General features: G+C 33.7%; 1 protein-coding gene across 1 annotated transcript in view; it reads left to right on the top strand.

Moving 5' to 3' along the window:
* The window catches only part of KHDRBS2 (KH RNA binding domain containing, signal transduction associated 2), an 811,868-nt gene that overhangs the window by 343,904 nt on the left and 450,861 nt on the right, over positions 1-17,103 (top strand). The window contains exon 3 of the mRNA XM_001364943.4: positions 7,511-7,627. Coding sequence (XP_001364980.1) covers positions 7,511-7,627 — 117 coding nt within the window. The remainder of the gene's footprint in view (positions 1-7,510; positions 7,628-17,103) is intronic.

Below are 17,103 nucleotides of genomic sequence, written 5' to 3'. Positions count from 1 at the left end.
AGGTGAGTTCTCCCTTTTCATCTATGATACTGTTAATTTGGTTTTCCTCTTTCCATTTTTTATTAGATTGGCCAGTACTTTGTCTATTTTATATGTTTTTTTTTCAAAATACCAGCTTCTAGTCTTATTTATTAGTTCAATAGACCTTTCACTTTGAATTTTATTAATTTCTCCCTTAATTTTTAGGATCTCTAATTGAGTTTTCTTCTGGGGATTTTTAATTTGTTTGCTTTAAAGTTTTTTGATTTGCATGTCCAATTCATTGACCTCTGCCCTTCCTAAATTGTTAATATATGAATCTTAAGGATATAAATTTTTCCCTGAGTACTTCTTTGGCTGCATCCCATAGATTTTGAAGAAATGTCTCATAATTGTCATTTTCTTCAATGAAATTACTAATTGTTTCTATGATTTGTTCTCTAACTAATTTTGGAGAATCAAATTATTTAATTTTTAATTAATTTTTCATTTGGCTCTCCATGTACCCTTACTTATTATTATTTTTATTGTGTTAAGGACTGAAAAAGCTTGCTTTTATTTTTCTGCTTTTCTGCATTTGTTTGCCATCTTTTTATGACCTAGTACATGGTCAGTATTTGTGAATGTACCATGTGCTGCTGAAAAGAAGGTGTATTCTTTTTGTCCCTATTTATTTTTCTCCATATATCTATTAACTCTAATTTTCTAGGATTTTATTCATGCCTCATACCTCTTTCTTATTTATTTTTTTATTTGATTTATCTAAATTTCATAGTGATAGGATCAGGTCTCCCACTAGTATAGTTTTATTATCTATTTCCTCCTTCTGTTCCACTAGTTTCTCCTTTAGAAATTTGGATGCTATACCATTTGGTTCATACATGTTGATTAGTGATGTTTCCTCATTGTCTATAATCCCTTTTATCAGGATGTATTTACCTTCCCTGTCCCTTTTAATCTTATCTATTTTTACTTTGTATTTGTCAGATATCATGATTTCAAGTCCTGCCTTTTTTCTATCAGTTGAGGCTCAAAAGGTTTTGCTCCAACCTTTAATTCTAACCTTGTGAGTATCTACCCTCCTCAGGTGTGTTTCTTGTAGACAACATATGGTAGGATTTTGTGTTCTAATCCACTCTCTGATTTGTTTTTGTTTTATAGGTGAGTTCATCCCATTCACATTAAAAGTTATGATTGTCACTTGCATATTCCCCAGCATTTTGATATCCTCTCCTAGTTCTGTCCTTTCTTCTTTTGCTATATCCTTTTAAACCAATGGTTTGATTTTAATTAATCCCCCTAATCCCCTTCCTTAATATTCTTCCCTTTCTGACCCCTCCCTTTTTGTTCCTTTCTTATTTTTTTACGGTCTGTTATGTTCCCCTCCCCCTTTCCCTCCCTTATTGTACTCCCTCCTCCCCCAACCCCTTTAGTTTTGCCTTCTCACTTTCCCTGTAGAATAAGATAGAATTCAAGACCCCAATAGATCTAGATGCTCTTATCTCTTAGAATTGATTTCACTGAGAGTAAGGTTTAAGTATTACTTTTAGCACTCTCTTCCTCTCTTTCTTATAAGAGTGAGTATTCTTCCTCTCCACTTCCCATGTGTATCTTTGTGTGATAAAAATTATCCTATTTATTTCATTTCTTAAAGTATCTCTTGGTGCCATCTTCAATTCCCCCCTCCCTTTTTCTTTTTTTGCATATCATCTTATAGCACTTATTACCCCAATCTCCTCCTGTGATTGAGTCTTCTAATTACTATGATAGTGAATTTAATTTTTGAGAGTTACTTTTTTGAGTTTGAGAGCATTTTCTCCATATATTAATATAAATTATTTGATCTTATTGTACCTCTTAAAGAATTATGTTTGAATAAAAAAATCAATTTTCTCCCTTTTCCCTCTCTTATTGTATTTACCTTTTCATGTTTCTCTTGATCTTTGTGTTTGAATATCAAACTTTCCACTTAGTTCTGGTCTTTTCTTTACAAATACTTGGAAATCTTCCATTTTATTGAATGCCCATACTTTTCCCAGGAAGTATATAGTCAGTTTTGATGGATAGGGGATCCTTGGTTGAAGACCCAAATCACTTGTCTTTCTGAATAACATATTCAAAGCCTTGTGTTCCTTTATTGTGGAAGTTGCCAGATGTTGTGTAATCCTGATTGGTGCTTCTTGGTATCTTAATTGTTTCTTTTTGGCTTCTTGTAAAATTTTCTCCTTAGCTTGGAAGCTCTTGAATTTGGCAATTATATTCCTGGGAGTTGTCTTTTGAGGATTTAGTGTAGAAGGTGCTCTATGAACTCTTTCAATGTCTATTTTGCCCCCTTGTTCAAGAACATCAGGGTAGTGTTCTTGGATAATTTCTTATAGCATGATGTCAAGATTTATGTTTATTTCTGGGTTTTCAGTTAGAACAATGATTCTCAAATTTTCTAGGTTTTCCTGATCCAGCATCCTTTCAGTGAGATATTTTGTTTTCTTCTATTTTGTCAGTCTTTTGACTTTGCTTTATTAATTCTTTTCTTTTTTAAACCCTTACCTTCCATCTTGGAGTCAATACTGTGTGGTAGAAGAGTGGTAAGGGCTAGGCAATAGGGTCAAGTGACTTACCCAGGGTCACATAGCTGGGAAGTGTCTGATGCCAGATTTGAACCTAGAACCTCCCGTCTCTAGGCCTAGCTCTCAATGGACTGAGCTATCCAGCTGCCCCCTGCTTTATTAATTTTTGCTGTTTTACAAGATCATTTGTTTCCAGTTGCCCAATTCTGGTCCTTAAGACCTGGTTTTCTGTTATAATCTTTTGGTTTTCTGCTTTAGTCTTTTGATTTTCAGCTATACTATTTTGAATATCCTTTTTGGTTTGGTCTATCCTGCTTTTCGTGGCTTCCAGCTATTTCTCCAGTTGGGAGTTCTTGTCCTTTAAACTGTTATTCTCTCTTTGAACTATTTTCCACGTTTCTTACCAGAAGGCTTCCATCTTTTTGATAAGCTCCAATTTAAATTTTTCAAGAGCTTGTGGACAATTTCCATTTTTTGGGAAGGTTTTGATGCATTTATTTGAACTTCCTCTTCTATTTCCTCTGTAGCCTGGGTTTTTCCTCTGTACAGTTTTTCCAGGATCAGTCCCTTCTAGTTTTTCTTGCTGGAGGGAGGTTGTTGTTCCTGGGCACTGTTTACCACCACTGTGGAGGTTTTTCCTTCTGTTTTTAGTCAGAAATCTGAGATGTGCAGCCTCTCTGTGTATGGAATTAAGGAGCAAAGATTTTGCCTGAGGCAAGCTCTCAAATATCCACAGGTTCTACTGTTTGCTCCCCTTCTCTGTGCTATCTTCCTGCTGGCTGAGCGCCCACGGTCTCTGCGTTCATTAGCTTGATGAGGTTTCAGGTGTTGCTGCTCTCAGATGTAGGTCTTTGATGATCTTAGTCAGCTGCCAAGGACCTCGATGTGCCCCTCACTCCCTCTAGAGTTGCCCCTTGCTCACACACTGATTCTTGCTCATGCTGGCTCTGACTCTGACTCTGTAGGTAGGGTGAGGGAGGGTAGATCAGCTTGTGTTTTGGTGGGAGCTTTTTCACCCCCTCATAGTGTTGGCCAAATCCCATGCACCTTCAATGGTGTGCCCAACTGTAGAGTCCCTTCGTTCAAATGAATTTGGGTATTTTTTGGTTTTTTAAGGTAGTCTATATTGGGAGGTGCTGAGGAGAGGAAGTGTCCTGCATCTAGATTGCTGCCATGTGTTCCCAGAAGTCTGAGCATTAATTCTTTTGAGACTATTATATTCAGTTGCTAATAGTTCTGTAATTTAGCACACTAATGATGAATAACATAGGATCACATATTTAGAGCTGGAAAAGACCATAGAAATTACCTTGTCAAAATTCTTTACTTTATGTGGGAAGAAAATGAGCCTAGGAAAGTTTCAATACAAGGTCATGTTAAACTTATTAAGTAATGTAGATCTGCAACTCTTCAATATTTTAAAGTTTAGAGAGTTGAGTCAGGCCTTGAGAGATTAAATGACTTTCTTATAGTCATACAGTTAGTTAGCATAAGGAGAACTTACTAACAAGGAACTTTCACAACCAATACAAGTCATCTTCAGCTCTGCAATCTGAGGTCTCTCATTTCTTCTTGAGTTACCTCATTTTAAGACCCATTTTTTTACAATTTCACTGTAACCTACCTACATCTTTCTTTTCAACTGTTATGTCACACTTCCTTATACTGTCTTTTTAGCAATCAGTATGTCTTGATAAATATTAAAAGAAGTGAATTTATGTGCCCATATATGAAGTTTAATTAAAAGAAGCTGTAATAACAATAACCCCAAAGGATGAATGTTACAAGAATTTTAAATGGTAGAAGGAAGAGGTATAAAATTTTACTAATGACTCGAAAACAATTAAGACACCAATTATTTGTATTTAATGTTATCAATAGTATAAGAAAGACTCAGGCTTGAAATATAATATATTAATAATCAACTTGGCCTGTCTAAAATTTTTCAAAAGAACTTAAGTTTTGAAAAAAATGGGAGATGTTTGACTTTAAAACAAAATATATCTACATTTTTGTTCAGGGTTTCATTCTTTTTAGTTCATTTAGGTTTCAAAATGTAGATCTATACTTAAACACTGGTAAAACTGAATTATAAATTGTACATGAATATTATTCCTTTTATGTTTTGCCCAGGCAATTCTAAACTTATAGGTGTATTCGAGGGATTGTTTAGTGTAAACTAAGGGTTCAGTCTTTCAGAATAGAGAAAGAGGAGTATAGTGGAGATTCCCCTCCTCAAAGTGGGATTCATGGGAGACAGCAGTTATAATGAGTTGGCTCAGAGAGAGGAGAGGGGGTTTGAAGATTTTCCCCCTTCTGCCTTCCCTCCTTAGCTATGGCTGCTCTCCCAGATTTGCTCTTGCCCCTCTTGTCTCTCATTCACTACTCAACACCAAAGGGTCTCCCCTTGATCTGTTCACTCCTACTTGATTCACGGCTGGGGGAAAAAGATAACTATTTAAAGTCAGCTTAACTCAATCAAGATAATACAAAGAATAACTGGCAGTTAAAGAATGGGAGAAGAATGTGGGGGGAAAGGGGTCCCTATCTCTATCTAAAATCCTTTTCTTCCATCCTTGAATTTGGGGGTAACTCAGGCTTTGACAACCTGAGCCCCCTGAGAGAAAGTCAGGTTGACTCACTCTGATTTTGGCCCCTTGGCCACAGTTCAGACTCAGGGCAACAGGAGCTGAAGTAAAGTCGGAAAGAGATTTAAAATGTCTTTCTCAGTTTTCTTCTTCAATAGTCTTTTCAATTGGGGAATGTTAGGGGAAAATATTTCCAGTCACCACCAGGAAAAGTGGGTAACGTTCAGGAGAAAGTCTTTTTCCACCTTCTCTATTAGGCTTCTCAAGACTGAGAGCCCAACTCCTCTCCCAGCCAGAGTCTTCGCCTTCTCCAGATTCCCATCTCCTGGGGCCCCTCCCCCATTGAGGTGATCAGTTTCACACACTCTTCAGCCTCCCACTTTTCTTATATGTCAGCCTCTGTCACATGGACTAGGTTCCTGGAAAGGGAATTCTAAATCAAACTATGACCAATTATGTTTAAACAAATAAAAATATTAATATGGAAGATAATGTGCTTGTCCAGATGTGTGATCTCCATTTTTATAAGAATAATTACCAAAAGTATATTTAATCAATTTTATAATAATATCCCTTGTATTCAATAGGACTGGACTTTCTAAGGTATATGAAAATAAACTGGCTAATAAGATGAAAGTATATAAAAATGCACTTCACACTGACCTTGATGAACTCTATTTTTTAGAGTATAGCCCATCTTTCTACTAATAAAGATACCTATTTGCTTTATTAAGCTATAATTGTGACTTACTATAGTGGGAAAACTCATCATCCAGTGGCCATATTTTTGGTGATGCTTTCAAAAAAGCAAGTAAAGGGGGTAACTGAGTAGCTCAGTGTATTGAGAGCCAGGTCTAGAGATGGGAGATCCTAGGTTCAAATCTGACCTCAAAAATTTCCTTGCTGTGTGATCCTGGGCAAGTCACTTAACTCCCATTACCTAGCTCTTACCAACTCTTCTGCCTTGGAACCAATACACAATATTGATTCTAAGTTGGAAAGTAATGGTTAAAAAAACTACTAAATATAGCTCTTATAAATTTAACTAGCTTAATCTTTGAGTAACAAAGTCAAAATTTATTAGATCCATACTTAAAACATTTTCATCCTCTTAAAGAAAAAAAAAGGTAAGCTGTTCCTATATAGGGATTTTTAAATCTCACTGGCTGTTTTACATTAACTGGTTGTCTAGTATCCCTCTAAGACATTTATTAAACTAATTGTAGGACTTTAGAATACATCACTAAGGTATATTGGGGAGAGTATTAGACCTGGATTAAGGAGAATTGATTTCAAATTCTTACTCTGATATTCATTATGTTTTGACAAGTGGCACGTCAATAAACCTTTCTTGTACTCATCTCTATTAATGGGGACTTGGAAATATATTACTGCTATGTACTTGACAGGGATATTTGAGAAAATCATTCTGTAACTTTTAAAGTGTAACATTTAAATATTATTCACTGTTATGAATTATCTTACTGATATTTTGTGTAAGCAACATTTTCAAATTTAGCTATCATTATTCTATGTATTTTATCCATTTGGAAATATTGTCATTTGTTTTCTAAGTCACTGATGAAAATGTTTGCTAGCATAGAGTAAAAGACAGATTTCCTAGAAATTTCAGTAGAAAATTTCCTCCAAATTGAGAGATTAATTAATTGCTACTCTGTCAGTCTGGTCACTCAAACAATTCCAGAATGTACTTGACTATTTTCATTATGCATTGCTCCAAATTTTGCCCACAAAGACTTCGTGATAAATACTCTTGATAGCAAGTTATTATGGAATTTCTCTGCTGCCTTGATAAAATATAGGTGTAGTGTATATGTGGAATTACCCTAATCTAGAGACTCTGCCAATAAAAAGAAAATTATATTATTCTAAAATGGCCTATCAAGAAAACTTGTTAAAAGTGGAGTTGGTCTATATCTAATTATACTTTAAGTATGATTTTCTTCATGCTATATGATTTGTTATATTTGTGTTTCTAATGTTTCCCTATTATTATCTTAACATTTATTTTGATCAAAAGTAGAACAAATATAATTTAAACCTGCTCTATGTTTTTTAATTTCATTTTGCCTTTTAAAAAATATTAATTAATGATTGACAAAGGCCCATTTCTCCCAGTGAGAAAGAAATTGATTATTTTTTCTTTAATTTGCTCCATCACACAATAAGGGTATAACTTAATAGACAGGAAGAAGTATTTTACTAAATAATTCTCAGAGACCTGTAAGGATCAATATAACCTCCCTACCAAAATAAGCATCTTCACAATGATATGGAGTTTTTTTTTTAATTCTTATTGCAAATTGTTTCTTTACTCTGTCTTAAAACAGGTATTTTATTGATTTTGTTTCCTAGTTCAATTTTGTGGGGAAATTGCTCGGACCAAGAGGAAACTCCTTGAAGAGGCTACAGGAAGAGACAGGTGCTAAAATGTCTATCCTGGGGAAAGGATCAATGAGAGATAAAACAAAGGTACTGAACTCTTGATTTTCTTATTTACCACCTAGAGAATGTTAAATGTCATGTGAATTGCTAAATTTACATTGCTGCTCTGAGCTTCTCACTTTGAGTCTCTCATTCTTCCTTCTGAGCCCACTCTCTGTGTTATCCGACATCTCCTTTGCCCATAACACAATCATTCATCTCACTTCCCCAAACACATACTTTCCTCTACTTTTTTTTCTAGTCCTGTGTACAGATCACTACTTAATCTTTTTGTCCTTTTCTGTGTTTTCTGTACTGTTTCTCCCAGGGTTCATTTTCTCTAATGCCCTACCTAGATCCCTTTGCACTGTTCAATCATATCACATAATCACTTCCATTGTAGCCTTCTCCCATTTTCATCTCTTTGCTCAATTTCACTTTGATCCTCCTACCTAAAGCAATTTCTAATACTTATCTGCACATCCAAGAGAAACGGACTGCTTTCTCAAAATACTTGAGCTAGTCTGATACCCTTCCCCCCAAGAGAAAAGTAAGCCTGGAAATGTGACAACTTTTATAGATTTTGCATTAGTTATCTATTTTTCCTTTCTCATTGTTATCATTTATTGATTCACAAAGTAACAGTAAATTTTTGCTTTTTAAAAATTCAAGCCCTTCAATAAATTCCTGCTTTAGGAAGTTTTTCTTCCCAAATGTATTTTCAAAAATTAGTGGTAATGAGTGATTTAGAAAGCAACCTATAACTATATTATTGCAAATTTTATTTTTGACCATGGAATATCTTAAAAGTAGTTTAGTTATTTTTCCCTTGAACCATTAGTAAATGAAATGGAAATGAAATAAAGTTGTTTTCCCCCTAATCAATTGGCCCTGAATTGATAAACATATTCAAGGGTAAACATTTTATTTTCATGAAATCTGTATTTGAAGTTGTACCCAGGCACTACACAGGGACAAATCATTCTAAAGTTTAGAGAACAGTCATCCTTATACAATTTGGAAAGAGCAATGTTGGTTTACTAATCTTTACTAATTTATTAGTAATCTTACATGGTTTCTCTGATATGCTATCCTTAAGTATTTTCAGAAATGGCTTGCCTCTCCCCTCCACCTCTGGTCATTCAGCCCTACCAAAGTTTCTTTAAGTAGTGACAGTTGGTGCCCACCTGATAGACAGACTTTGTTTCATAGTTAATGAGGAATTGTTACACAGTAACATCTTATATTCATCACTTAATATTCTATTGTATAACATTTACTTCTATATATTCTACCCACAGAGTAAGAATGTATTTTTCTTTCACCTATTCTAAAACAGAATTTGGAATAGTCCTCTGTTTCCTTGTACAAATAGAAATGTGTGACTTCTGGGATTTATACAAATTAATTTGGCAGTTTTACGACATTTGTAATACATGAATTGTGATTGTCTTTTGAAGAATACATTAAGTACATGAATAAATGTTTGCTTATCTGGCATGTAAAAAGTTATTTTTATTGAAGTTATATTAAGTTTAATTTGCTAGGTTCCCATTTTTCCTTTTAACCCCATTTATCACTGATTATCTTTTATTTTGTTTATATATCAATTGACTGTGCTTTTAGTGATTGGATTTTACCTTTCTACAAGGTAAAGAAAAACTGCAAATTAATTTTTCAAAACAACAATTCATAATTGCATTATATATTTCTTGGAAAGCAAAAAAGGAATAACAAAATAATGCCCAATGATGAATCATGGAATAATGGCTTATTAGAAGAAATAACTTTATATGGCTGAAGTTTGTACCTCTGCACTGGATCCACTGCTAGTGACGTGTTCTGGTCTCTTTGTCCTATTTTTTAACCACCAAAACTCCAATATCCATATTCTGAAGTTAGCCCCTTTCCTGCATTTAGGTCATGCTGAAATAAAATATTCTGTTAAACTAAAGCATAGAATTATAACTTGCTGAACCCCCCTGAGAGATTATCCTGGTGAATCATATATTTTTTACCAAAAAAAAAAAAGAAAACAAACTCAAACCTATGTCAAAAACTGTGCCTTCTTTCCTAAGGGGAAAAATTCATGCTTGAAAAATTGTCAGAATATTTCTTGCCAAAAATAATCAGTAATCAGATATTTTATTTTTCTTATATTATACTAAGGACCCAGTTAGTCACTGAGAGCAATCAAAAAAGTCCAAGTGATTCTTATGCTCAAAAAGCCTATACTCTATTTCAACACAATCCCTTTTCTTTACTTGTCCTGATAAATGTGAGTGATAAGTGATAAGAAAGAGTGAGGGGAAAAATAAGGCATTAAAGGCAAAACCAAACTCTCTGATCAGCTCTGACTTGTCAAGACAGATATAAAATACTGAATGTTAGCAAGTTTTAGCCCCAAAGATAACAATTAGAGAGGGAGATGTTTAGGTAGCTAATGAATGGCATAATACAATCTGTAAATACTGAAATCTAAGAGTTTAGGAAGATACTTTTTATTTTCTTTCTTTTCATTTTGTTAACAAAAAAGCCATTCAAACAGCATGTAAATGAAGCAAGAATACACACAAATTTGGCAGAACTCTTAGTGATAGTCTATTCGTCAGAACTCTCACTTCCTATATTCCATCTCTCACTTAGCCTTATTCTGGAGAGTACATGTATACAACTCCAGTGTTTGCCCTCTGTGTGGTGATAGATCTTCTATTATCTAATCAATGAGCAGACATTTTAAGTTGGTAACATAGGGAGGAAAAAAAGTCAATGTTGGAAAAATTTAGGGAACAAAGTATAAGGAAATATATTTATATTTTGTATAACACAAAAATTACTATTTAGGCATTCGAGGAAATGAAATGGCAGCACAAAGAATTCTTCAAAGCCCAAGTCCATTGTGCACCATATGGCCAGTTCCTTCAAAAGAATCAAGCAGCTGCATGCTTCACTGGCAGTTTGCTTCTGAGCAGTCTTCAGGGGTAGCCTGCTGTAGCTTCAGACCTACTGTTGCTATTTATAGCAATGCTGATGGCAAAGATTGGTGAGAGAGAACAGGCAAGATGCTGATTCCATGGGCTTCTGTCTGAAGGAAAGAGTATATAAAGAAATTGCTTTATGCTGCCCTAAGAAATTAGGTAGAGAGATGGGGGTAAAATAATGAGAGTATCTGGCACACTGAATTAAGAGAGAAGATATCACATGGACTATTAGTATGGAAGATAGGTAAATAGCTTGAAATAGAGGAAAGAGCACTGAATTTGAAGTCTGAGGATATGGGTTCACAAACCAATGCTAATAAGTACAATCTGGTGAACTTGGCCAGAGCATGATCTCTCTATGTCTAAGTTTCTTCATGAAGTTTAACTTCACAACCTCACAAATGCCTTTTAATCTGTGCTTTTTTAAAATTACAATTCAATTAAGCCCTCAACAGTTTAATATCTCTGTGACTTTGGGTGATTCAGTTAACCTTCCTGCCTCTCAAATTCTTCATCTGTAAAATGAAGCTATTGGATCAGATGATAAAAAAATCCTTCCCAAATCCAAATCTATGGTCCTATAGATCTAACTGATAGCCCTAACTAGTCTTACTACTATCATTATTGCTAAAATATAATATTTCACTTTTATTCTTCATCCTGATTTATTCAATAAGAAGATATTACCTTGAACTATGAAAAATAATTTAAGAAATATACTATACCAATGGAGAACTTTGAAAAGTCAAGATAGATCAAGGGTTTCCCTTCATTTATATGCTTGTGTGTGTATTTCACATTCTTGTGTCACATTCTCTGTATAATAATAATTTTGACAATATTTCTTTGATACTTTTAAAGTTTTACAGTGTTCTTTATTCATGAAAACTGGGTCAGTTAGTTAATATCACCAATTAGAAAATTGAAATACTATAAGAATAAGGGACTGGTCTTATGGTCACAGAGATGGTATCTTTAAAATATTAGAGTTGTTCTCAATTTATATATGCCTACATCTGTTAATTATATAATTAATATATATATATCTATATGAATAGACACATACATAGAAGTTTACATATGTGTTTATATGTGTATGTATATACACATATACATGTGATTATCCCACCTCAGTCTCACCCATGAGCTTCAGTCATAGACAATTGTTGCCTTTTTGACAGTTCAAAATGGATGCCTGGGAGATAGCTTGAACACAACATTTTCAAAACTGAATTTATACATTTTCCACCAAAATCCATTCTTCTTCTAATTTGCTCTATTTCTGTAGAAGATGCCACCATTTTCCTAGTCTCTTAGGTTCAAATCTTCAGCAATAGTACCTTCAACTCCAAACTCTCTAACTGCACATATATAATCTAACAAATCTTGCCATTTAAACTTTCATAATATCTTTTGTATTTCATCTCTTCTCTCCACTCATATAGTTACCACATTATTTCAGACCTTCATTCTCTCTCCCCTGGATCATTTCATCAAACTCATAGCTTTCCTGCTTCTTTTAGCATCTCTTACTCCAATTCACCCTACACACCACTCCTAAAGTAATTTTCCTAAGTGCAGATTGGAGCACATGACTTCCTTTTGCTTCTAGCATAAAACACAAATCTCTTTAAAGTTAAAACACTGCACCAACTGTCCCTATTCTATCTTTGAAGTCTTGCTGGACATTATTCTCTCTCACACTGTGATCTAGCCAAACTGGCTTTCTCTGTTCTTCATTCATCACACTCTATTTACCTTCCTCAGTGCCTTTGTATTGCCTGGAATCTCCATCCCTTATTGCTAAATCATAATATCCCTCTCTTTAAGTTACAATTCAAGCACCATTTTCTCTCTTAAGACTCTCCTAGTTCCTCCACTTGTAGTGTCCTCCCTATTAAAATGACTTGAATTTAATTGAATTTTCATTTATCCACTTTACAATTATACTACAGTGTTTTATACTTGTACTTGTCCTCTCCCATTAGAATGGAAGCAGTATATGAAATGATTGTTATGTTCTTTATTCTTCTAGCCCCAGTGTCTGACAAATAGTAGGTATATGAGAAATCCTTGTTATTTTTCTGTTTTTTTGTTATTTTTTCTGTTGTTTTGTGATGTTATTTTTATGTAGTTCCTTTATTTCTTCAATATCAGTAATTCTCACTAGAGAAAATCTTTCTTCTGAAAAAATGAAATCAGCAACTCATATATAACTTAGAATCCTAGAAAGTTACATGATTCCTAGCTTTGTTACCAGAAGCAAGTCACTTAATCCCAATTGCCTAGCCCTTACCACTCTTCTTAATATATATTTTAATATAGAAAATAAAAGTTAAAAATAGAAAAGAGAGTTACCTGAGACCAAAATTTAACTTGTCCTCTTTCCCTTTGCCAATATGCCTCAGAAGCACAACTGGAACTGTGGTAACTCTAAGGCCAATATTCTAACCATTATAGCATTAGAGTAGTCTTTTTATTAATCCATTTTGTTTTATTTTCAGTTCCAAATCTTCTCCTCCCAATCCCCTTTCCCACAATGGGGAAACACATAGTCCATTACAAACAGGTATAGTCAAATAAAACAAATTCGAACTTAACATGGAACAAAGAAACATGCATCAATCTGTACTCTGAGTTCATCGCGTCTCCATTTGGATGTTGGTAACCTGTTCTATCCTGAGTCTTCTGCAATTGCTATTGATCCTTATGACACAATGATTTTCATGAACATCAAGTTAAAAAATAGAGGCTACACTTGTAATTTCATTGGAATAAGAATCTCCTATATGAATAAACCACCTCTACCAGTACAAATGGAGTACCTTTTCCTCAATTTAAACATAGAGAGTTTCCTAGACTATAGAGAGATGATGAAAATTGCCCAGTGTCACAAAGCAAATATGTGTCAGAGGTGAAATTTGAACTCACTATCTACCACCTCATTATACATAATGGATATAAACATATACATATATGCAAGCATGCACAACACATACATAAACATATGCAACCACATACAAACATACACAATTGCATCATGATTAATAAAACGTGGTTTTATTTTTATGTTTTGTTTAGTTCTACATGTACATGTGTCATATTAAATTAAAGTTATTTATTTCGATCTTCTCTGATTTTTGTGACATGATTAATTTCCCATAATTATAAAACCAAAATAAAAATTTCAGAGTATGGACAAGGTTCAATGGCCTATCTGGGTGAGAATTATAGACCAGTCATCCACATTTTATTTGGCTTTAGGGCTTTGTGTAATTTCAACCATCACAATATTTTCTCTGCTCCTGAAGGATTTGTAGCATATTCATTACACATCACTAAGACCTACATTGCTGATATTAGACAACTCTCCACAAATCTAATATCCTGACTACCAAAGCAATTTGTAGTCCAAAAAAAATGAGAGCCAAAACACCTGGGATAATATTCTGGCAGCTGCCCTAATGAGCTTGGTAATTCTTCTAGCAGTTATGTTTCTCCTTCACCTTCCTGCTCTCAAGAGAATAATGCCCATTTCTCCCCCCTCTTCACTTCCTAACAGTGACAAATGAAATAATTTCTCTGACTACACTGCGAGTTTCTGAAGGAAAAAAAAATAAAATCCAAAGAAGTAGTATTTTATTTTCATTATATTGATTGGATGTTCCTCTGTTTCTCTGTTCTAAGTGCTGAGTAGGAAGAAGAATGACAGACTAAAAGGTTCCTGGGGAGGAAGGAAGTATAGAGAAGGGGAGTTTGACTTAAGAATGATAGTTCTATGTGAAGGGTAGAAAGGTTTAAAAGAATAAACTAACATGAAAAAGAAAAGAAATTTGTACATCAGCACTTAATTGCTAGAAAATGATAAAGAAAAATGATATTGGTGGGTGTAATATGATCAAATAGAAGAGGTGGGTACATCAGTTTGACTAAAATTACCTGCTAAATTCTGATCTTAACCGGCAAAAATCATCAGTGTGTAAAACCACACAGGAAATGGCTGTAAAAAGATTGAAAAATTAGAATGCATTATGTGCATGGGAAATAATCTTTTAAGCTGTAGCATCTTTGTCAAGAAAAGGATACTTTATGAAGATGAATAACTGGCTACTCAGTGCAGCCAACCATGCAGATAAGATAGAAACCTAATGAAAGCCACAAAATTACCAGGCCTAGGCATTTTTCTCAGCACTTCTTAAACCAAATAATATTCCAGTGGTAATTCATCTAATAACAGTAAGATACAAGTTTGAAAAATCATCAGGGGAATTATTGGTTGTTAAAATTTCAATAACATATAAACTTATTGTAACAGAGATAGTTTTGTTTTACATATTTCTGTCATAGTTCTTAGCACAATGCTTTTCTCATAGTAGGTCCCTCCTAAATGTCTGATGATTTGAAATGAATGGAATTATTAATTTCTCATATCCCAACTTCATTTATGTCTGAGCTAATTTGTTTTGCTCATTGAATCTGAAAACCTGAAATTGTGGCTTTCAGAGATCATTCATACTATCGTAGAAAGAATGATATCATTGAACAATGAAAGTAAAGTGAAAAATTTTAAATGAGATATGGAAAACGTAGGACTCTGATACACTCTAGGTCGAACTGTGAAATGATACAACCATTTTGGAGAACAATCTGAAATTCTTCCCAAAGCACTATAAAAATCATATGCCTTATAACTCAGCAATGTTATTATGATATTCTTTTCTCTTTAAGGTGACCAGGGAACAAGAAAAATAACCTATATTTTCTAAAACATTTATTGATGCTTTCTTTATAGTGATAAAGTAGAAATTGAGGGGATATTCATCATTTGGGGAAGGGTTAACTGGGTTGTGGCATTTGATGGTGATAGAATACTAATGCACCTAAAGAAATGATGAACGGTCGGTCATCCATAAAACCTAAGAAGATAGCAGAGTGAATTGAAAACTGGAGTCCTACAATATACTGTCTTCAAGAATCTCCTTTAAGAATGGAGATACACATAGAGTAAAGGTAAGAGGTTGGAGGAAAATTTACTATGTTACAACTAAAGTTAAAAAAGCAAGGATAGCAATTATGATCTTAGACAAAGCAAAAGTAAAAATTGACATAACTTAAAGGGAAAAGAAAGAAAATTACATATTCATAAACAATGAAGTAATATGAATATTAAACACATAGGACTTAAATATCATGACATCTACATTCCTAAAGGAGAAACTTCATAAGTTAAAAGAAATGATGAACTGGTTGATTTAGAAAATGGAAAGATCTGAATGAAATTATGAAGAGCAAAATGAGAACCAAGCAAATATTATATAGAGCAATAGAAATATTGTTTGAAAAAGGACTTGTGTATGTTCACCTACAGTGAAAGAATAGATAAGTAGAAATAAGAAAGAAGTGTTTTTATGCCTATCCCCCCTACACACATATTTGTCAAATGATTCCTTTTCTAGTATGGGAGGGCAAGGGAAGGAGGGAGATACCTACAAACTTTACAAAGAAACAGAGTAAGGCAGGAAGCTAAATAAATAGAAGATATTTCTACTTTCCCAGATACAGACTGCAGGTGTGTTTTTCAGGGCTACCTCTTGAACTCATGCCTTCCTGACTGTAAGTTGAGAGAGAGACAGAGAGAGGTAGAGAGAGACAGAACAGAAAGAGCCAAAGAGATAGTGAGAGACAGACACCTAAAGACTCAGAGAAAAAGGTATAGAAAGAGATAGAGAGATAGAGACATAAGGAGAAGCAAAGAAAGAGAGAAAGATAGAAATGTCTTTTCATCTGATCCTAGAATCAGATACAAAATGATAGAATTCTATCCTTACCTAAAGTGCATAATCAGCATTGAATTAGATTCTGGATGTTGCCAGTAGCAGAAAGATTTGTTTTATTTAGGATTAATTTCCTTGTTTATTTGTTCTCAAAGTGTTTTAAAGTCATTCAAAAGTTGAAGATATATAGCATTTTCTGTCATAAGAATTGTATGAAACCTTCTCTCATAGAAAAGTATTGTCATGAAAAGGTGAGAATTACTTTGAACTCCTGACAATCTCTAAATAAAGTAGAAAAATAGTTATGTTCTTCTGCATATGGCTAATGATAAATAACAGAGCACATTTATGAAACACAAAGAAGCCCTTTGCCCATCAATGTAATTTCCAAGAATGACTAAATCATTTGACTATTTTCAATTATGTTTTAAAATTTTATTATCTATCTATGTCTATGTATATAGAGATAGATAAATATATCATGATCCCTGTCAATATTCCTCAACTTACTACTTGGTACACAGTAGGTAATTAGTTACTTAAGAAATTTAAGTATTTAAATTTAAATTAAAAAATCTTAACTTAAGAATTTAAGTTTTTTATTTATTTTATTTATTTATATATATATATACAATTTATATGTAACAATGTTTTCAACCATTTTTCAAACAACAGACTCCCATTTTCAGTTTTAGTTTTTATTTTTCCCCTTTTCAAAGGGATACTATAAATATTTTTATATGTATTGAACTTTTTTTTAGCCTTTGAC

The sequence above is a fragment of the Monodelphis domestica genome, chromosome 2 (assembly GCF_027887165.1).
Source record: "Monodelphis domestica isolate mMonDom1 chromosome 2, mMonDom1.pri, whole genome shotgun sequence".
NCBI classification, from domain to species: Eukaryota; Metazoa; Chordata; class Mammalia; order Didelphimorphia; family Didelphidae; genus Monodelphis; species Monodelphis domestica.
This window is presented reverse-complemented; position numbering and strand designations above follow the sequence as displayed.